At 45.8% G+C, this 23,607-nt stretch overlaps 1 protein-coding gene across 1 annotated transcript; it reads right to left on the reverse strand.

Moving 5' to 3' along the window:
* Positions 1-15,974: 15,974 nt before the first annotated feature.
* Positions 15,975-23,607, reverse strand: LOC135399677 (cell death-inducing p53-target protein 1 homolog). The gene is made up of 4 exons (XM_064631411.1): positions 23,430-23,607; positions 20,966-21,296; positions 17,242-17,406; positions 15,975-16,130 (listed from the first exon to the last, which is right to left on the reverse strand). Exons 1-3 carry the CDS (start codon positions 23,434-23,436, stop codon positions 17,253-17,255), a joined length of 492 nt encoding a protein of 163 aa, XP_064487481.1. The 5' UTR covers positions 23,437-23,607; the 3' UTR covers positions 15,975-16,130; positions 17,242-17,252.

Genomic DNA, 23,607 nt, shown 5'->3' on the forward strand with positions numbered 1-23,607 from the left:
CCAACGCTGGATTTGGTGAGATTAACGTCGTCAAAGTGACGACGAGAAGCACACCACCACTTAACTTTTCATTGGACCATTCAAGTGGAACATGCCCAATTTATATGCAGCCTTTGGTAACACTTGAATTTCTCACAAAATATGCACTGGTGATGAAGTCAGGGAAGCAAAGCCACCCACTTACATTAGTAGAGTTATAATTTTCACTCGTCCTGTTCCTCGTTAGAACTGCGTGGTACAGCACTAGCCAATGCGTGTTACAGCTAGTTTCCCAGATGTGTGTCTTAGCGTCCTTGTCGGCACGTCGAATCCCGGAAAGAGAACGTCTGGACTTCTTTTGCTTGGGAAAGGTTCGCCTTACGTCAAGTTCATCAGGATTTTCAATGATAATTCGTTGATGCTTCGTACTTGCTTGGCATTTCCTTCTTCTGAGCGGTTCGAAAAAAACACTTTGAAAGCGTTCCATGTCATTGCGTATGGATCCGGTCACGGTGTAACGATGTTAAGATAACTCCGTCGACTCCGTAACAGTCTTACCACACGAATTTTGCCAGATTTGCTCCTCGTATAGTATTTGATATGCAGAACAAAAGCGTCAATGTCCCTAATGTGTTTCAATTTCGGAGGTAGCTAGTATCAACAAATACTGCTCGCATGTCATATTCTGTAAATAATAACCGCGCCTATTAATAATGCTATTATACATAAATATACATATATATAATATAGATAGACGTATTTTTTATTTGTGTGCACAGAGTATACGTTTCCGATTGTAAATATGTACACATGTTTTGTTGAGTTTTCACTTCTTGGTTGCTTGAACGTTCCGCAGAGAAAGTGTATCAGGAAGAGAGTGCGCACGATTGGGACTTGTTAACTCTTGGTTTATGCAACATTCGTGAAATGCAAAGCGGAGATGTAAAGCTACACCGACGGGTGCGAGAGGCAAATTACATGGCACACCATGTTAGTCGCAACCTTAAACACTGCAGGAATCATGTATTTTGAGTAGAAGACAATCTTTTTCTTCTTTCTTTGCGACAGAACTGTTGCAAACGAAGAGCACCTGAAAGCATGACTATGGACCGATTTTCAAGGCTCAAGGAAGCAATGTTTGTCGAGTTAATTTCTAAAGAGCAAGCGAGCTGGTGAACAGAATACATGACGGTAAAACCCGGGACATGGGGACGACAAGAACAGACACACGCAGACGAAGTCTGTCAACCTCAACGCGTCGTTATGGGGCTACAGCGTGGGAAGAGTCCCATGTAGCATGGTTTCCCTGGAACAAAAGTATCCTTCCGGTATAGAGCAGTGAGAAGGAAGCAAGGAGAAGGACACTGCGACGTTCCATGACATCAAGGGACGACAAACGACGACGGACATGAAGCAGACAGACGTCGTGCCCTTCCGTTTGTGGTCTCTCAATCTCAAGGAATGTCACCGTGTCCAGAGAATCACCAGCTCGGTTACGTCTTAATTTTTATGTGCAACGAATTAAATCGGTTCCACAGTATTTGGTGGATTTGTTGCGCTCATTAGTTGCTCCTTAAAAGCCTCGATTAGATTTCGTTAACGTACAACAGCTTTACTTACTGATCGATGTGTGTGTGTTGAAACGCGTTATCGCAGCGCTTCGCTGGTGCTTGCTGATTGTGAAGCTTGAGTGAAGCTACGATTAGCACGGTGCCTCGTTAGGCTGACATGACACATCCCTGAAATAGGGCATTGGGAGTTTCTTGCAGATGTACTGCTAAGCTGGCGTTGCTCCAGAGAAGCCACGCGATGAGGCGTTGTAGCGAATTCTGTACACTGTTGTACACGTGACACTTACCAAGCTGTTTCGCGAGACCCATCAACTGTAAAAAAAAAAAATAACCTTTCCGTAGTTCCTCTAACAACAGCGGTCACAATGTTGCACGTATAATAGAAGAAATAGTAACAAAATGCGAAATATTCGGCCATTGCATGCGACTGTTGCGAATTAAATAATCCTATTCAGTTTCATAATTCCCTGTACAAGCAAATGGTACTTGCGTGCTCTAAGGATTTAACAAAAAAAAAAAAAAAACTGTCGTACGCAGGCTCTTTCATGGTGCAGAGTGCAGACATCGTGCTACAATGGTTAACGATGGCTGGTCCTCAATTTCGCGTGGAACGTGTTACCCATTGAGTGTATTTGTATTGTTTGCTTGGCATGCCATTATGCGAAAAAATGACGCAGCAGGTTCTGGCGTCCAGAGGAAATATGCTTGTACATGCCGAGAACACAGACAATCCCTGGTTGGAGAAACAGATGCTATACCGTATGTTGTCCATTGCACTTGGTGAGAGATTGTTTTAGCTTTACTTTTCATTGATTTGTATTGAAAAGGAAGAGCCGACTTTTGTCAGTATTTAATTTCAATCTCCCGAGTGCTCGTCTTTCCACACATGTGGCAGTCAATGTGTAGCTGTCCAGTGCTAATTCTTCCTGCTTCCATGCCATGCCGGGAAGATTTGTAATTAGATTCTAATGTCGATTGTTCAATAAACTTATTTTGTTAACATCTTTGTGCGTGGGAGTTGTGTATGCCGCGTGCCTCAATAAGACACCTTCTGCCCCACAGATTTTGAGAATATTACAAGCATAGTATGGGGGGAACAGACGATGCCACGGTCAAGAGCGTACGAATGGTGTCAACAGTTGCCAACAGTGGCCAAGGACGACAGCCGTTGACAAATGAACCGCATAGACAAGTTTGTCCGACAGCAGTCACGTCAAGCAATGTCACACGTGTTAAGCAAGCCATCCTTGACAATCGGCAAGTACTAGTGCGGGACATTGCGGCACACAGGTGAGTATTTGTGTCGGCAGTGTTGAGACAATCATTCATGTGCACTTGCTGTTCCGCAAAGTATCGGTGCAAGGTGGGTTCCCGACAGCTAACATGCGATCAGAAGGGGACACCCATGACGATCTGTATACTGCTCCTGAATCGGTTTCGAACCAAATGTCGTGACATTTTGGAATCGATCATCACGTGTGATGAAACATGGATGCACCCTTTCACCCCAGAGACCAAAACAAGCAACATGGAGAGGGGGGGGGGGGCGCATACGCACATATATACGTTGGATGATGATTAGGTAGGCGATTCACCGCCGTTGTGGCGGTACACTGCCCCATTCTTTTGTGGAAACGAATGAGGGGATGATAATGGAAAGGGTACTTTGAAAGATCTGTCGACAGTCCGGTGGAGCGCAAGAACTCCGCAAGAACACGAAGGCCTTGCATCTGGTGGGTAGCGTTCGACCATGGTCCGAGAATCTCTATGATGTCAAACGATCGTTGATCGATACGTCGCAGGCCCATAAGTATACGGTCTTGGTGATGCTGTCCACAAGACAAGATGATGTGGTGGAGGTCGCCGCGCGTGCACTCCACAGGTGGGGCAGAGGGGAAAGAAGGTGGAACCGAGACGATGTTTGCAGGCAAGTGTATAGGCAACGTCCAGCTTCACGCGGCGGGAGAGTGCTGGAAAAGGACGCGGTACTAGACGTAAGGTTTCACCGCAGCCCAAGAAAAACAAATAGCCGTCGTCATGCCAGTAAAACCCATGGGGATTGTCTTCTGGGACATGCAAGGTGTTACCCGTGTGAATGCTTTGAAGAAATGGGCCCCAATTCATTACCAGTATTGCTGCACATTGACGAAGGATACCGTATGATACGACATTCGCAAGAAAAGCCCTGACATGTTGTAAATTGTCATTCTTCTCCGTGACAATGATAGGCCCTGTACGGCCAATTTGACAGTACGTTTTCCCCGTGCCCCTCAGGACTTAGCCCCCAGTGATTATCATTTCTTTAGGACCTTCTTATGGGAGGGAGGAAATTCAAGACAGACGAAGGCACAGAAGAGAGGTGTCCTGCGGTGGCGACGACAACAGCACATTTATTTCTACGCCAGAGGAAAAGGGAGCTGCCACAACGATGGCAGCGGTGTCTGGACGCACATGAGGAATACTTTGAAAAACCGTCATAGTTTCGGGCTTGGCGGACCTTCAATTTCATCTGTAGAAATGAAAGTATCCGTGAACCTTGAACGGTCATTGTAGATCGGAGGGTGTTCATGATGAACTGTTCCGGTCTCTTTATTCAGTCCAAGTATATCACGTCACATTGCTAATGTGTCAGATTCTTTTATCGTATCGTTTTTGTAGACTGCTTCCAATGTAAACAAACTCCCAAATAAGGCAAAAAAGAAAAAAAATCGTGCACCATGGGTTTCACTGCTCCTCGGATTCAATACAGCCCGTCATTCGTCTAAAGCCGACCTCGACGCTGATCACGTACTGCAATAGACACGTGTGTGGAGGAAACAATTAACACACTTTTATCTCGGTGCTAATGACCCCGAAAATAAAATTGCCAGCGCACAAGTATGTCGCTTCAAGAGTAAAACGAAATTCGATAACCACGGCCTCTTGCTCAACGGACGTTGTTCGTTACTTTAATGATTCTCTTGCATTGATTTTCCGTAATCAGGGGTAAAGTGGAACGCTACGTTCATAACAACCATAAAGAGCATGAAAAAAAAAAAACCTAAAGACGACGGAGGGCACCAACGTGGTAGCACGTCGACACGTGCATCAAAATAAAGTACGTTGAGCGTTATTTTCATTGAAATTACGCCTCCAGCGAAATTATTGTTTTGCTCTCTCCAACACGGGTGATAATGAACTTGTTCGGGGAAGGGCACGCTATGCACGCTAGCCTATCTGGAGCAGGTTGTTTCTTGCAAGGGATATGCACTCGATTGTCGCCACGGAAGGTGTTGGGGATTCTGTGGGAGCCTATGGGTCACCTTATCAGCTGTTCTTTTTTTTTTTTTTTCTGAAAATTATTGTTGTTAGTCTGGAAGTATTTAGGCCTAGTCCTGCTTTTTTTTTTCTTTGAAGGGGGAGTGGGTTGAGATCGTTGGAGTATTGAGGGGGATGTGGGTGCTGCTGGGAAAATCCTTGCATAGCAAGAGTTTTATACTTTGGACATAATTTTGTCACGGACCATTTCAGAGTACGTGCGTGTGCACGTGCAGCAGGGATCGACAGTGTTTATATACATTGTACTTAACATACAACTAAAACAACTATATCAATATTTTATTATCAGCGGGCCCGGCGAATCGCCACTGAAGATGTCCGCTAGCCAGGCTCTTTTCATTGTTCAAAGACCTCCTCTGCTTGGAAGCAGCCCTAGTGACAATATCTGTCCTGCTGAAACACTCTCAACAACAAAAGACTCCTGTCTACCCGAGATCCCTGACCTTCCTCAGTACGTGCAACGTTTGTCCATCGGGTTATCAGCTGGTGCGTTGATTGGATCCTCTATATCGACGTCACTTTCAACGCGTTTAGAGAACCACAACGGTGTTTTATACTCAGTGAGCAGGGCGCGAATCGCCACGGAATATGTCCGCTAAGCAGGCTCTTTTCATTGTTCAAAGAACTCCCCTGGTGGAAAAGGTCTGCGATTTCCCCCCCAAGTGGTTTATGAAACCATTTCCACTTTAAACCGCTTCCGTACAAAGTGGTTTCACCTGGGTCTTGTGCTTGGAAACAGCCCTAGTGATAATATCCGTGCTGCTGAAACACTCTGCAAGAAAACACTCCTGTCTACCTGAGATCCCTGACCACACAGTATGTGCCACGTTTGAGCATCGAGTTATCAGCTGATGCTCTGATTGGATCCTCTATATCGACGTCACTTGCAGCGCTACTTTGAGAACCACCACAGTGTTTTATCTTCAGTGAGCAGGGCGCGAATTGCCACGGAGTATGTTCGCTAAGCAGGCCCTTTTTACTGTTGAGGTTAGTTGCTTTCCGACTATATTTAGTGACAGTGGCTTTCTCGTTATATTGCCGATCCCAGAGCCACATGTGAAGTGATGCCGTGAGTGTATCCTTGTTGCGAAGTGGCTGCTTTGTCGTGGGCATACCGTAACTGACCAGGGCTTAATCGCTTCATCGTCGTTACGGTCGTTAGAAGCTAACGAGTGGCGGGAAATTCAGAAAGGCTCGCGGGAAATTTAAAAGGTGGGCACGTGATAAAACACGTGCACGGCGCTCTTCGCGCGATACGTGAAGGCCGTGGTACACGTCACGCGCAATGTGTCACGTGCCCATCTTTTTTAATTTCCCGCCACTCGTTAGCTTGTAACGACCGTAACGACGATGAAGCGATTACGCCCCCAGACCACATGGAACGGGTGTTGCAGTCACTCATGAACGGACAGAAGGATATTCTACAGAATATTACTGAGAGAGATATAGGGTGCAAGCAGGCTGGTACTGAAGATAAACCTACTCCGAACATAATTTTAATACATGCGGTTAACATTCAAGACCTTGATACCAGTTAGCTCATCTCTATCCTGTAGTAGTTCGCCTTCTGATCCCGAGATCGCGGGTTCGAACCCGGCCGAGGACGCCAGCAACTTGGTGGCAGGGTACAAGTTGCTTAGACACGCCGTCTTCCGCGAGGGACGTTAAATACGGGGTGCCGTGTGGTGAGCTTTCATCGCACGTTAAAGAACCCTCAGGTGGGCAAAAGCAATCCACAGACCGACCGCTGTGGCGTCGCTCATGATCTCAGTTGTCTCGCGACGTAAACCTCCAATTATTATTATCTATCCTATAGTTGACAAGGCCGAGACACCTGATAGGGGTGTATCGTAACTTCAGAAAACAACTGACCTACAAGCACTTTAGGTAGCTGACCTAGAAGATAGAAGCCGGAGAGCAAACTCGGTTATTACTGGTAATCGCGAAATGCCTGATGAGTTCACAGGTAAACTCGAGAAGAACGTCTTTGATATTTTGTATCAAAAAGTGGAAACTCGCCGCGTGTCCGTAGATGGTACTCAGAGGATGGGGAAGAGAAGATACAACAGAGAGGTGGGGGATTATTGTGTATCCACGATATTATAATAAGAAGGTAGCTATTCTGCAAAATGCAAGGACATAGATGGGAACGAAAAATACTGCCAACGCTCGATTTATGAATGATTTTTCCAGGAACGTTAAACGCTCATTAATCGAGGGTTAGCTGTTCATACAAAATGAATACCTGCCGTACACGATACGAAAAAGGAAAGTGCTGCCTGGAAATGCCAAACACAACAAGTTAGACTGCAACACCGTGGTGCTACATGGTGTTGTCACATGATGGTGGTGGTGGAAGAGAAATTGCGTATTAATAATTAACAGTGTGCTAGTGTGCTATATAGTGTGAGTCGTTGAATAAATTATCTCAAACAGTCCATTTGGAGATGATGTGAGAAACATTCGAGTGAAGCTTCTCCTTCGGCCATATTCATGAGATCAAGATGGCGCCGTTACCGTACGGCGCGTGTCTCAGCTGCTCCATGAGATTTGTCGGCAAGCAGCAATTTATAGAGTGTGCTGGATGCAAGCGAGTTTTTCATTGTACGTGCGTCAATATTGGGCAGACTGAATACAATCTCTTAATGGAAAGTGGCAGCAGTATATTGAAGTGCAAATGTTGTTCTAAGCGGCGGCGTTCCCCAACTAGGCCTAACCCGGAGGAGGTGGACTCTTCGCAATCTTCGCATACAACGGCTGATGGTGATGGTGGTGTATCGCACGAGGAGAGCATACGCTCACAGCTACCAGGAAGCGCTGATAATACAGAAAGTATGTTTCGTATCTTGCTTGCTGAAAACAAGTGTCCGAGGGCGGAAAATCGTGACCTTCGTTCGGAAATCTATGACCTCCGTGATTTGATTGCTAGTAAACAATGCCAGCAACATGCAAGCATCGTGCTGTATGCGACACGGTTGTCTGAAATCTGTGAGCGCGTGTCAGGCTGGTGTACCGAACCGAGGTCGTCAGTTAGTACCGCCTTCGCCTCACTTCGGTGACTAGTAGGACACCCTAGCGGTGACTACTCTGTGACAACGCCACCAGGCGGGAGAGATGGTCTGATTATGTCGTGTCGTCTGCAAGCTGTTCCTCGTGCGCTCTGTTCAGGAGGCTGAGTAGATAAGGAATAATGACTTGTCCGTTTGTTCTTTCCATTCGTTATGTAATATGCGACTTGCTCCATTGCGGTGGCTGTTCTCGCGAGAAGCGAAAGTGAAAAGTAATATTGAGCGTTTTATGATCACCGGGCTTGCTTTCTGATGTCGCCTTGGCTTAGGCAGGTGGAAGAGTTTGGGCTGAACGCGTTCATCTGCCGAGATTTTAATACCATCAAATTGCCTCACAATCTCTTCTCATACAGATGAACGGAGATGAACGCGTTCAGCCCAAACACTTCCACCTGCCTAAGCCAGAGCGACATCAGAAAACAAGCCCCACGATCATAAAACGCTCATAACAATATTACATTCCACTTTCACTTCTTGCGAGAACAGCCACCGCAATGCAGCAAGTCGCATATTACATAACGAATGGAAAGAACAAACGGACAAGTCATTATTCCTTATCTACTCAGCCTCCTGAACAGAGCGCACGAGGAAAAGCTTGCAGACGAAGCGACATTATCAGACCATCTCTCCCGTCTGCTGGCGTTGTCACAGCGTAGTCACCGCTAGGATGCCCTACTAGTCACGGAAGTGAGGCGAAGGCGGTGCTAACTGACGACCTCGGTTCGCTACACCAGCCTGTCGCGCGCTCGCAGATTTCAGACAACCGTGTCGCATACAGTGCCACCCTCGTATGCTTCGGCTGCAGTTTTGACACCGACTCAACTTGCTCAAATTTCAAAAACTAAGCATGTTACGCTTCAAGCACCATCTAATGTGGAAAATGATGTTCCAGGAAGCATGACATCCAACTTTCCTCAGTCGGTTCGCAATGCTGTTACTGTTAACGCGATGACGGAAGATGGCTTTACTATGGTGAGTCGAAAACGTCGTCAGAAACCTTTGGTTGGTCTTGCTCAGACATCGAGAGTTACTGCAGTTCCCCGTAAAACCGTACCTAGGGCCGTATTTGTGTCACGGCTTGCACCAGCCACATCTGTGGATGACGTGAAAGCCCTGTTGGAAACTGTTGTTCAGGATGGTCCTATATGTTGTACGAAATTGAATACCAAGTATGACGGCTACTCCTCTTTCCACGTATGTGTCGATGACCGTTTTTTCGAAGATATCAATAAGGCTGAGGTCTGGCCCAGAGGATGTATTTTTCACCAGTTCTTTGGAAGGTTGGATACATCACAGATTTGGAAGGGTAACGACAAGCTAACTGCTAATGCGTAATAATTTGCTGACGTATTACCAGAATGCCCGTGGCATTCGTATGAGGTTGGAGGAATTCATGGAGAGCGTCGTCTTAAATGAGTATGATGTCGTCTGTATAACAGAGACCTGGCTCCATAAGGGACTGACCAGCAGCAGCTATTTACATCCTGATTATGTCGTACATCGCCGGGATCGAGATTATGAGAGAACTGGTCAACGTTTTGGTGTGTGTGTGTGTGGGGGGGGGGGGGGCATACTGGTTGCGGTTCGAGCACCCATGTGTACAATAAGAAGGGAAGACCTTGAATCTTACCAGAATGTGTATGGGTTGAAATTCAGTCTGGTGATGGTTTTAATTACCTGGTTGGGAACTAATACTTCCCTCCTCGTTTTCCTGAACGGGCTTTTTGTGACCATTTTGAACATTTGAGCGAGGCTCTAGATGTGTCAAAGTATAAAGTGCACATATATGGCGATTTTAACCTATCTGGTATGGACCGGTCTTTTCGCTACTTGCTCCATGTCGGCTCACCAGATGGAGAGAAAGTTAACTGATTGTTGAATTTTTTGAATTTTTATGGTTTTGGTAACGTATGTAAGAATTGTTCAGGGAATGCGCTTGATCTTTTTCTTTCAAACACTTCAATTGATAGCATTATGCCTCTTAAATACTGTCTGGTCAAGCCTGATCTTTATCACCCTCCTTTTGTTGCGTCCTTTGCCCGGGGTAGGCAAACATATTATTCAGCAACTAGTTTTTAGCAATTTCCAAAGGGCGATTACTTGAGTCTGTACAGATCCCTGGAGAGGTATCAATGGGCGTCTGTTCTGGATGACAATTCCGTTGATTCGGTCACCGAAAATGTCACCGGAAAGGTCACCGCGGTGTTTAAGCCATGGATTTCTTTATACCCATGGGCACAACTTGCCAATCTCGCTACCCTTCATGGTTTTCTAAGAGCCTCCAGTATTACATGCGCCGAAAGACACATTTTCACAAAATGTTAAAAAAATCAGGTTTCAATGTGTGGTATGAAAAGTTCAAAATATGTCGTGCCTTAGTTAAATACCTGTACAAACGCGACTTGTATGCGTATTATACTGCAACTGAGCTTAGCTTCTATCGTGAGCCAAAATCATTTTGGAAATATGTGAGAAGACATACACGTGGTCATTACGAGAACATACGCTTGGTTGATGAAGCAGGTTGCCATTCTGCGCCCCGGGAGGTGGCAAATCTGTTTGCTTCGCATTTTGGCAAGTGTTTTTTTTTTTTTTTTTACCCTTCCGAGGGATCAAAACTGGGCGAGATCAATGATAGTTACTTCGACTCCTTAACATGTGATAAGATTGACGCTGATGATATAGTTCAGGCGATCAAGAAGCTAAAGCCGAAACTCACTTGTGGCGTAGATCGCGTTCCCGCTTTTCTTATCAAGGGCTGTTACTCTTGGTACCGGTACTCCATCTGTTTATTTTATCTTTGCGATCTGGTGTGTTTCCTAGTCTGTGGAAAAAGGCTGTGGTAGTGCCGGTTCATAAATCTGGTTTTGTTACTGCGACAAATAACTACCGTCCAGTTTCGATATTATGGCTGCGTATTTTTAGTCTACCCGGGTAACCCCCGGGTCACGCACCACGTGACCTGAGTGAGATGCCACGTGACCTGTGGGTAGGTACTCCCGTTTAAAAATTTTCGCCCATTAGGAGTTACGCCAGTCTCAGCGAACATGGCGGCAGAGGCAGACGACGTTCTTGACGAGGACATGATTGTAGAAGTTGCGGCACTTGTGCTGCTTGACGCATTTGACGAAGGGGAAGGTGATGACGAAGGAAGAAAAAGGCACGCATCCAACGAAACAACAGTCGTGCTAAAGCCACCGAAATATGCTCGGAATCCGAAAGTTAAAAGACGCGGGACTCTCACTTGACGTCGTGTGACGTCATAACCGTCTGCTACCCACCTGCTGAGCTTGGTCAGTGAGAGTAGGTACCCTGAGTATCCCTCGAGCGACGAAAGTTGAATTTTCCCCGGTAGGTTATGACGTCACTTCAGTCACCCTCGATTTTTCGCCCAGTAAGGGTTACCCCCGAGTTACCCCGGTAGAATAAAAAAACGCACCCTATGTAACTTTTCAAAGGTATTCGAAATAATAATTTACTCAAGAATGCTTGTTTATTTGAAACAAAAGATAAATGATGCTCAGCATGGCTTTATGTCAAGAAAATCGGTGGAAACAAATTTAGTTGAATTTGTAGAGTACTGTGCCCCCTATGTAATGAATTGTGGCCAGGTAGCCACTGTGTATTTTGACCTAACAAAAGCTTTTGACCGTGTCAATCATGTACTACTGCTCGACAAGCTGCTCAAGTATGGAGTGTGTGGCAGACTTTGGCTTTGGTTTAGGTCGTATTTGGACTCGCAGAAAAATGTTGTGCGAGTATTGAGCAGTTACTCTGATGAATACAGGGTGTTCAAAATTAAGCTTTCACTAGCACTTTATAAATAGGCGAACAAAAGCAAAATGAGTGCTGCTTTTCTGTTCCTTGAGTAAGAAACAGGTGCTACATAATTAGCAGCACCTGTTTCTTACACAAGTAGCGTAAAGTTATCATCCGGTTTCCTGTCATCACTGTGTTTGCGTAGCGCTCGTGAAAGCTTAATTTTGAACCCCTGTGTTGAAACTCGTATGTGGAAAAAGAGGAGCTGGTGGTCAGCTGACCTGCATGGATTTTTAGCTTCTTCTTTTAGTTAACCTAGCGTGGGCTCGCTCACTTGTTCTGATTAAAGCGAAGACTTAGACCCGCTTTGAGTCCTTCTGTTCTTCACACCCTGTATATCTCCTGGTCCCGTGTGCCGCAGGGTTCAAATATTGGGCCCTTGTTATTTTTTATATTTATCAATGATATAGTTAAGATCGTTCAGCATTCTAGGATTCTGATGTATGCAGACGACATTAAGCTCTTTCGCTCTGGATTATGACCGAAATGTCGCTGTTGTGGAAGGCCGAAAGGTTGTGGAAGTTTGCTGGGCTGCCATCTACCATACGCTTATGGTGCAAAAAAAAAAAGAAAACTTCTGAAAGAGCATATTTACAGCAATAATATGTGCAGATTTGAAAACGTCCTGTGAATATCCAAATGTCCCGAAGTATCGTCTCTGTGACGTTCGTGGAATGTGGAAAAAGTGGGACAAACCATAGTCGCCAGGACGTACATGCTACGTCTACGGGCTCTCTGCAATGATCCATCCAGACATCCAATTTCGGATATCAGGTGGGCATTTCCTAGACGTCTACGGTTTACTGGGCAGGTCGCGATTGTAGTTCCGATGCAATTCCCACCAGTGGGCGTAGCCACACCAGCCATATCTCATGAGGGTCTCTTCCGATGTTGCAAAACTGCTTCAGGGACTTTTCATCCTCTTGATCGACGCTACGGCCGGCAAACTAGATAAAGCCAATGTTGACTGGATAACGTGACTCTCATTCCAGTGTAAGTCAAACACATGCATGGAATGACCTGGATGCCTTTGGGAATACAAAGGGGGTTGCAAAATTTATGGTCCACTAGAACAACAGGAAGAAGGAAATGAGTTTCGTGAACCTTCATCGTAACTTGGTGGCGGAAACGCGGTTTACGATGAACGGGTTGCTTCCACGCACGCAATCATGCTGATGCAACGATTCATGCCAAAGCAATCGCACGGGCGCGATATCACGCCATTGCGATCTATTTGTCAGGTGAAAAATTGGAAACCTCGTACCTTTTTCACGTTTTATGTTCGCTGTTCAATCTTTCCACGTGCTATTCGCCTGGGAACAACCCAAGCAGCACAATGTACTGAAAGTTGAGCGCAACAGGGGTGGACGGTATGTGTCTTTTCAATGTTCTTTAGTTTCACGAGTCTGTCGAAGGCCTTCCACCTACCCGACCACCCCGATTGCACTTGACTTTCAGTACATTGTGCTGCCTGGGAAAGTAATGCCTTCTTCACACTGTTGGATCTTCACGAATTACGGATATGGCGTTGCACGGTTGTCATGGCAACGAAGTACGGCGAACCGAATAGCACACGCACCGCTAGAGGTAGGCTCGACCGAACTCTATGCGGTAATCATTACCTCCGACTACGTGGCCGACCAATGAGCACTGCACTCTCTGCACTGGACAGTGAAGAGAGAAAGAAAGAGAGAGAGAAAGAGTAAAGAGATAGCCGTAGAAAGAGTGGAGACACGATTGATCAAACACAGGAGTTTTCCGTATCAAGAACGCATGTGTCTGAACAGCGTGCCGTACGGCAACTGCATCCACACTCGATCTGTGTGCCGTACCCACAGCGGAGAGAAGTGTCAGTGTGAGCCAGGCATAAGTGTATTCGTATACGACTACTGTACTTTGTAATACGAGCACTGCTTGTATAGCACCACGCTACTATGCATACAGAGCTACAGTGGTGTTTTGCTACATATATAGATGGTGCCCGTGGTAACTATGGACAAAATTTTACAAAATAGGGAAATACTTTTTCAGTTACAATAAACTAATATGTTATAGGCCAAGTGCGCCGCGGGGCGTTGCCGTAATTTGTTTTCACTGAGTAACTTTTTAACTATAAAAGATTGAACGTCTGTTACCTTTTGATGCGGTAATGCCGTTGCTGTACTCTGAAGAAAGAATGGAAGCAATAAAGCCAGGAAATGGCCCCAGAAATAACGCAATCTTTGGAGGTCATTTCTATTGCAGCGCCTGAAATGCGCTTTTCTCTTGCCCTTGTATGCAACGGAGGACTTAGAGCTGCTCTTTTTCCGGGTTTTTGCAATAGGGACCGTGCGACACTTAAAGGGGGCGCGCTGCTCCGTCGCGACTGCGCCGCCAGCGGTGGTCTTGGAAATATTCGACGTGACACTACGCCAGTCGTTTTATACATTCTCAAGTGGAACCGCACGTTTGTGTGGTGACCGCCGTAAGTAGAAGGGCTGATTTTCGAAGTGCGAATAATGTGGAATCTGTCATGGGTGCGAACCAAGAGGAGGGAGAAGAACTGCACAGAAGCAACCACCATATTTATAGTGTATCTAAACAGTGCGCAAGGAGATGCAGCCACTCGCGTCCGTCTGTGTCAATACACATATAAGTGATACTTCGAGAGGATGCTTATTTGATGTCTCACAAAATCCTGGCTTGATAGTAAAGACTAGGCACATTTCTCTGACTCCAGCCACTTGTGACATCATGTTTTAGACTGAGTCTTGTAGTTCTTTCGTCCATTTGGCACATCACTGCGCATAAAGCTTCCTCACTGAAATCTACAACGTGCGTCCGCTTTATCTATACACATGTAGTTACAACATGTTGTCTAAACTTGCGCTGCAGTTTTTCCAATATCTTCAGAAACAATAACGCTAAAGATATCCTCAAAGAAGATATTATACGGATGGGTACTAGACCACAAATATGCAGCCCACCGTTGACATTTTTTTTTTTACCTCGGCTGCCGCCGTGGTTGTGAAATGGTTAGTGCGTAAATACTAAACTTTTTGGACAACGTAGGACTTCCGTTCTCACTGTGAGACTCGTCAACAGAGCTACCGGGAGCAATATCACCTCTGGGCTCTGGCGTCACGCACGAACGCTATGCGCTGCGAGTCTGGTGCACTCGGTGGTAGTGGAAGCATAGAAATCACGAGAAATGAAACATCTGGTTCCTAGTGAAGAGGTGTTAAATGGGTTTAGAGTTTGCACACTTAGCCATGCAACAGTTGCAGTGTGGCGAAAAATGACGCTTGCATTTCACATGTGAACACAGTTGGGTATACCCGACGGCTGTCACGCCAGGTACTTTCTCCGGCGGCCACAACGGTGCCACCAGTTTGTCACACAGGTCCCTGTAGGGCACTCAATAACGATTGCAGGAGGCTCCCGAGGAAAACCTGTGGAAGGTACCCGGACGGCACGCCCTACGCTAGGATTCGGACCCGGGTCACCTCGCAATATGAAACCACGGGCACGGTGAGGCCATGAAATCGGAATATCGGAATCGTTATTCCGGTCTTATGCGAGAAGTAAATAAACAGCTTCACCAGAAGTAGTCAGCACTGGCGAAAAGACATGATGCTTTTGTCTTGGATGCTAACGCTCGCACCCGTGTGCCAAAGACCCCAGGTGGCGCTCCGTGATTTGGGTACACGAGAACCTTCTTCATATTCGGTCTTCATATTCGCCAGACCTGTCCTCAACTGATTATTGCCCCTTCCGCCACGCGAACCACTTCTTGTCGCATAGCCAGTATCACAACTATGTTGATAGCTACTGCAATGCCACCTAGATAAGAGAAGACCTGAGCACTCTTTCGATAAAGTCACGCATCTGGACCGGCAGCCATATATTTTCAATGGGGCAGCTTTTCTCTTCTTCGCTCTATCGGTGATGTCGCATCTATATATCGCCAACAGCGACAGAAGGGCCAGGTGCGTGACGTCGATTGAAAGAGTGCGCCCTCCAGTTATCTAGGTGTCATTGGTTGCAGTCCATTTTTTGACGACCTAATCACTGCAGTGCTTTCAGAACGGTACTCAAGCTTTTGCAGTTTCGCTATACTGCCTGGACGCCTACGAAGGCGACGGCTTGGACTTGGTAAGTACCTAATTGTTTAATGGCATGCACCCGTGAACATGTCGGTCACTTCCAGCCTCCAGGGCATGCACCATCAACTCAAAAGGACAGGGATTCAAGTGTACGGTTTATTAGTTGTCTAACAGGTCTTGCGTTCAAATTCCGAATACTCTTGACATCAATGAAATTTAAGAACAACCTTGGCCTTCTGGAAGATGACGCATTTCACTTGCAGCCCTAGCCGTTCCTTGGAGACGTGTACCTGCAATAACGACAGGAGATTTTTTAAAGACACACATCGTGGAGGCTGGACAAGAGAGGGTAGTTCTATTTTCAGGCTTGTATCTTTCGCATTTGTCTTACATTTTTTTATATATCCGTATAAACATGTCGCATGTGCGCAAACGGTCTCGTGTTTGTATGGTCAGCGCGTTTTGTCTTAGAAACACTCGGAAACTGAAAATGTTTTAGTTTTTTTTTTTTGCAATTTCTGATCATAATTTTTGTAACGTTCCGTTTCATATTTCTGCACCAGCCCATTTGGTAGACGACATGTCACATGTCGACATGACGACATGATGTTGACGTGCGAAACGGAGGATTATACAATAGCATTCAAAATACGCGAAATATATTTTCTTCTGTCACTACCACAGTAGGCTCTTGAGGGATATTGAACACAATATGCAATGTTTTTTGCTTCATGTAATGTTCGAAATATTTATCTCGCATTATTATTATTTACTCTTGGCCTGTATCTTTATAAAGTGCTTGGAGTTAGTGTTGTGTCGATAAAAACTTTGTGCGGAAGCCTTGTAGCGCCATGCAAATGCAGAGTGTTTCTGCAACCATGGAAAAATTCTAATAACAACATGCTGCGATAAAATGTGACGTCGAACTGAGCGCTACTTAGCAGTCGCACTTCTCAAGCAACCATTCTGTCTCTCTCTCTCTCTCTCTCTCTCTCCTTTTTTCACTTGGCATTACACCAGGTACCGCCTTGTGTGGTGGATTTTGGCAAATCCGCAATGCGCTTCTTGAATGTGGCAAGAAAACGCCACTTCGACTTGGAAGCTTCCAGAGTTCAATCGAACAAATATTATTATTTCAACTAGAGTTTTATAAAATAACTCGTACTACGTGGCAAAAGTTTCCTACAGGTAAATGCCGTTGTCGCACGTGCTTTTGGCTGGAACATGTTTGCAGAACCATCTTGTATGTAGGCATGTTTGGTATGTAGCGAAGTTTACAAGTAGGTCTCGAGCAAAAATGATGTAAACCTGGCACGAACATGGCACGGCCTACCTGGCCGATAACATTATGCCCGATTTCAGACTTGACTTGAATGTGTCAGAAAGTCATGCGTTTCTTACTTGTGCATTCGTCAATAGGCCCAGTTGGCCATGGCTTCCTTTACAGTAGGTGGTGGTGGCGGCTTTATGACGCAGCGTTCGTACAAAATTCCGCTGCAATTTGGACATACGTGATACAGGTCCATGAAGTAGTTTGAGTAAAACGGAATCCAGCAGAACGGGATCCTGCAGAAAAGAGTAAAAAGCAAAACACGCGTCATGCCCCATTTTATCTTTTATCACATTATTCACAGTTATGCACAAAGAAAGGTATACTGTACGTTTAGTTTCCAGTTAGAACTGTTGTTACTGATGTCGTTACGTTACTTCGTGGTTCAAAATATTCTTCGTCTAGCATCCCCTATAGACATCCACTCTCACTATACATCAGCCATGTGCAGAGTGGAGTAGCCTTGGAGGCGTAGTTCTACTTGCAGTAGCAGTACCCTTACGGGTAGCCAGCAAGCTCAAATTTCGCGGTGAAATTTCCAGCGCTTGCTATCACAGCCGTCTCCGCCGACCTTTTTGAGCTTCCTGAACAATGACGTCTTGAAACACGGGACATCATCAATCAACCTATCCTCACTATCTGTCCCCCTATCCATTTTGGGTGGCAAGTGGATTGGATAGGATTGGAATGGATACTCCTTGCGAGTTGCAAAACTAGTGGATTTTGTTTCACTTTGATGAACGCCACCTAGACAACGCAAGGCACGTCGGGAATTGCCGTCTGTGTTATCCGTCGTTGTTCCGTTGTCGGCAGAACCACCTGCTGGTACGCATTCGGCCGTTGGTGCATTTTTTTTTATAATTAAACTACATGACCTGTTGAAATAAAAATGGCAGCAATGTTTATAAAATTCGGCACTTCAATTCCAAATAGTACAGCACAGTGCCGTTTTCCTCATGACCTCGTTCTGACGTGTTCACGTAGCTTAACAACAACGAAAGAAACGTAATATTTGAAGTTGAAACCGATTCTCAAAAAACTAAAAAGAGGATGTACGTCTGCTGTGTAAAATCAGAAGTGGTTGTGAAAATGTTTTGGCACGAAATTCCCGCATTACCGTGGCTGCGTTCCAATATACCAGCTCCGGTGGCGCAGCGCTAACGCGTGCGCTTGGAGACTGGGAGGTCCGCGGTTCGAATCCGCGGGCCGGCTGTGCCGTCTGGGGTTTTTCCTGGGTTTCCCTCAGATGTGTAATAGGCGTATGCCGGCACAGTTCCCCTGAAGTCGGCCCATGGACGCAGCTATCCTCCCCCCGAGCGGATTCCGCTCGGTCTTCCACTTCACCCTTTCCTCTCCTCCTCTCCACCACCTTTCCCTTCCCGAGAAACATGCCGCCTAATCAGGCAGGCAGACCTCTCGGGTTCCTCCCAACGACACTCCTCCTCCTCCGCGTTCCAATACTCCGGTAAGTCGACTATACTTGGCGCTCTAATCGGAAGCGCCGCCATGTTAAGTTTCATTCCAATTAATTCCCGCTTAGACTACTATTCATGCGTCTTTGACCTAGTCTGCATCGATGCAGACTAGCTATGCGTCTGAATGGTTGTCGTTGACAGCAGCCATGAAAATTAATACGCTTCTCGACGACACCGATGCTCTTAGGTCTGGTGTGTTTACAGCGTTCAACAGTAAGGCCAAAAAAAGTGATATTTTATTGAATTTGTTTACTGTAGTACAGTAAGGGCCTAGGGTTAATACACGGCGGATTGAAGGTTTGCAAAACGCGAAGAACAGTGGGATGCAAGGAACACTGAGGAAATAGAGACACATACGAATGATAGGAACGCATCAAGAAAATAAACACGCATTTATTGAAAGACTACGCCGTAACAGCAAAGAGCCGTGACGGCATTTTTGCCGACCATTGCAAACTAATGACACTGAGGTCGCTAGGTGCTCTGAAATATAAAGATACGCAGGGAGAATGCATTGACATGCGAGCTGAATTATTTCAGTTCCTACGGGCCATGACAGATGTCGACAGCGGCGTCAAGTTCGCAAGTCTGTTCCAAATCTGCGCCCATAAGGAGTCTACCTAGCTGTCCACTCAGAAAGCTTCTCCTGCACAAAGTATTGGAACACAGCCAGTTTTGCTTTCTCCGCCACTTTGGCTAGCAGTCAGGTGTCACGGCGGCCCCATCGTAAAAAGCAAACCAATGAGAAGCGCACAACTGTGATTCACAGGTCGAGCCTGTTTCTCAAGCACCTCCCAGGCTCCCTTTTAATACACGGCTCTGTTTGTTATGACCACGGCCACTCGTTCTCCTGCTGACGAAGAGTGTGTATTCGCACGAGTTACGTTTCAACAAAATATTCTAGTGAAAGGGAAAAACTATAAACCTCTGATGGGGCTAGAAGTTCCGCCGCGCGTTATGTTGAGCATTCGCACGGTACCAACATATCGATAGAAGCGTACCGCACACGCAGCAGACGACACTATCGGTCCCGTCGTCTGCTACGGAATATCGCGTGGCTACATACGGCGCACTCTAACCAGGAAAAATGTCTCGCGTACGAATTTCCTGACACAGGAAAAATATGCTCGGGGAAAATTTTATGGGGTGTTCGGGTAATTTTCTGCGAAGCAAGATGCCAAACAGAACTTGCTGATCACGTTTTATTCTACCTCAAAACAGTCCTAATGACATTTATGTGTGTAGCTCAGCTTCGTGCCTTCCCCGAAGGTGCAGCAGTTCACGCCTAAATCGTCGTAAAACCGAAAGTAGATGTGAACATGTTTTTTTGTTTATTGTAACTATCTCCAAACGTAGGAGGCTTTGTGGAAGAAAATATGGCATAATGCATGTACTACGCATATATCTCCCGTCAGTCGACGGCTCCAGACAACCGCATTAAAGCAGCACTGAGGTATTTCTTTAAGTACTCCGCATAACAAAAATTACGGCAGAAATCGCTGCGCAGAAACAGACGTTGAAATGCGATACTATATTTATTCATTATATATACGATACTACATATTCATTGCAGAAACGAAACCCGTGGTGATGGAACGTGCCCGCGATGAGCTCATAAGTGCAACGCATTTCAACGACAAGCTATGCAGCGATTTCTGCCGTACTTTCTCTGTTTTCAATTTCCTGTTCTTTTGTTCTTTTCTTTTCTTTTCTTTTTTTGCCGCGGCGTGTTCTGCAACAAAGCAAATGAGCTCACGTGACCTGCAGTGCGCTCGCGCGGTACCTCGATTCCGTACACCTTTAAAAAACCCTCCACTCTATGGAAAATCATGTGAGAGAATGAAGGAAAGAGGAGGGTACGTCGTGCTACCAGCTATCCCCCTTGATCATGTGACTCGTGACGATGATCGGCGCAGCAGAGGCCGGTGTATAAGCGCGTGAGCAAGGATGAGATGAGATGAAGTGCGCTTTCATCTTTGTTTGCTTCCTCACGTGATGCTGAATACGCCGGTTTTCGTCGCGTGAGGAAGGAAACAAAGAGGAAAGCGCACAGGGAGATTCCGACGGGACGCGAGGTGATCGCGCAGTCCCTCCGAGGCTGCTTTCTGCGAGTGTTTCTTTAAATACACTGCACGGAGAGAATATTCTGAATGGATGCTTCTGGTGGACAACTTGACAAACGAAACAGGACTTCCAGCCATGTTAAGTGTCACCTCATTGCTCCTTCAAAGCTACCTATTGCTTTAATGCACACGACCAGCAGGCTGTAGGATGAACATTATCTGTTTATATGCAGCTTAGATTGCATGCAGTCACTTACCCTATGATGCTGATAAAGAGGAGGAACGCCACCAGCTTGGCGAACCGTCCCACTTCTCTTTCGACATTGGTCCTGCCTCTGCGGAAGCACTGTGGGCAGGTCAGAACAACGGGATCTTCGCCGAAGACGGGTAGCTTTTTTGGTGGAGGAGCTACAAATACATCGCGGAAGCCCTCTTTACCGGGGCTTGCTGCTTTCGGCGGAGCTTGCTGTGGAGGATTTGTGGGTTTAGCAGCTGGCGGCTGTGCGGATGAAGCTTGCTGTGCACGTGGACCAGGCACTGCTGGCTTAGGGGCTGCCGAAGGTGGACCACGGGGTCGAGGCACTGACACTAAACAGACATTCAAGTAACGGTAATGAGTCGTTGGTTGAAACACGTGATGTTGAACCGCGCTGAACACGTCCTGGTAAGTGCCACAAAAATGCGTATGCCTCTCGTTTTGAAACACAATTAGCAAGATAACGATGTTATTGGCTGTTATTGTGATGGTTGGGTTGGAGCCCGTTATGGGGTGAAGCTTTTCTATATGCTTTGTTTTTGTTTACGTTACCATTAATACAAGTAACGCATTGAAGTCCACCTCTATAGCGAGGGTAATAAGGAACGAAATAATTAAGAACCATGCACATGGTGCACACGACGGCCTTTACGAAACACTGCTTCATCAGGTATATAATCATTTGGCATGGACAGATAGATGTACTTATATGACGAGGGGTACCAGAAGATTCAATTTCAGGTTAAATTCAATTTCAATTGAACCTCTGTATGCAATAAGGGGATAAGTCGAATTATCCCCTTTTTAATGTTTTTGTTGCAATGACATCTACACACCAGTATGTACCTGCTAAATAAAATTTATGACCATATTGCAATTTATTGACTCGCTACAGGAACGTAAGGAACGGGAAATGCATGTGTGTCAATGGGATGGACAGCTAGATCAGGCCCCTTTTCTACACATGCATACAAATGGTGTAGCTTAAAATTTGCTACGATGCGGAAATGAACTTCGACTTCCACTCGAAAAACATGTTCCTCCTACCTCACGTGACCGTGTCAGCAGTGCTACTGAGCGTTGTAATCGGAAAAACGTGCGCACTGTGCTAATAAGTCATATTTTGCTGGCCATACAGAACGTTATTTCCACGATTGTGCTCCTTTAGCAACTCGATAATTACGATAGGCTGCTCCACTGCACAAAGGTAACTTCGGCCGTCCTGCCGTCACCATGAAAGTCCGACCCGTGAAAACTGTTTTTTTTTTTCTGCACGAAAACCCTGCGCGTGCGTTGTTATATAGAAAAAGGGGATGTGTCATGCTCCAGGATTTTGTTCACTTTCTGCTAAATCACACACACAGAAATGATGCGAATGGGACATGCATGTAGAGTAGACACATGCATGTGTGTTATTCATTTGGCGTTTGTGTTATTCATGGAAACTTATCTGCGATTACTTTACCAAATTCACTTGCAGTTTTCCCGGTTTGGGATTTTTCGACTTATCCCCTTATTGCATACAGAGGCTCAATTATGGTTAGACTAGGTGACGCTGGGTGGCACCACGCGCATGCCCAACGGCCATTAATTTCAATTATTATAATTTCAATTATTACACTGCCAGTGTGTGACAGAGATACTACGCGTTACACGGTGCGTTATAAATTTATAATCCTTGTAGTATTTCGATTTTTGTACTGCACTGCAGATACGACATACATTTAGAAAAAAATAGTACAGTTACTAAAGTACGACACATAATAAAAGAGGGACTATCATACAGTACTCCTGTTAGCACTGTGAGAGCTCCTACTGAGAGCTTATCAGCTGCCGTGTGTAAGCCGATAAGGGTATAGTACTATAGCATTGTGACTTATGTATTTTTCTCGAAGTAACACAACCTAAAGTCATAAAATTACACATGTACGAATGTCCTTTAAATAATTTGTCGTGAATAAACCGAAATGAGCAATATTTACGAAACGTTTTAAGGGTTAAATATGAAAGCAACGTACCTAGCATACTCACAAGCTATGCGAGCCTCTGCTAACAGCAAGTGGTTTGATACCGACACGGGGGTCAGAGAAATGCCGGCACCGCCCACACGGATCGCGCAGAGGGGCTGGGGGCATCCGCCCCCAAACCCTCCTTCCCGGTGAAATGTAGTGACACAGCCTGGACTAACCTCACCTAACCTCATCGAAACCGGCGAAGTCGCCACCTCTCCAGCGCCCTCTTGCGCAGTTCCCTCGCTATAGTATAGCCGCCGGTGAGATAACCTGACGGCATCTTTGGAGGAGTCTAGACTTCCTCTTGTTTGACAGCCCAGGATATATGCCACCTCATGCATACGAATATCAACTTTAGGGCTGATCTAGAGGTCTGGGACAAGCTTTCCCATTAGCCCATCGTTTTGTGTGCGTCTGTAAACCTATAGTTCCAGTAGTTCCAGCATTGCTTACCTGCCATTGTTTAGGTGGTTTCGAAAAATGAGCGACACGAGGGACTATTCAGACCAGTCGCAATTAGGCTCCTTCTTCTTCCTCGTCCTCGTTCATCGACTGCTACTTCTTCTTCTTCTTCAGCCACTTCTTTCCCGTTCTTCTGTTTCCATCAAACATCTTTTTCATTAATCAAAGG

The sequence above is a fragment of the Ornithodoros turicata genome, chromosome 7 (genome assembly GCF_037126465.1).
Source record: "Ornithodoros turicata isolate Travis chromosome 7, ASM3712646v1, whole genome shotgun sequence".
Lineage (NCBI taxonomy): Eukaryota > Metazoa > Arthropoda > Arachnida > Ixodida > Argasidae > Ornithodoros > Ornithodoros turicata.

Excerpts from the sequence above, each read along its gene's own strand:
- LOC135399677 (XM_064631411.1), bottom strand. Across the intron at positions 17,407-20,965 it reads CTCTTTATCAGCATCATAGG|GATCCCGTTCTGCTGGATTC; the intron begins GTAAGTGACTGC and ends TCTTTTCTGCAG.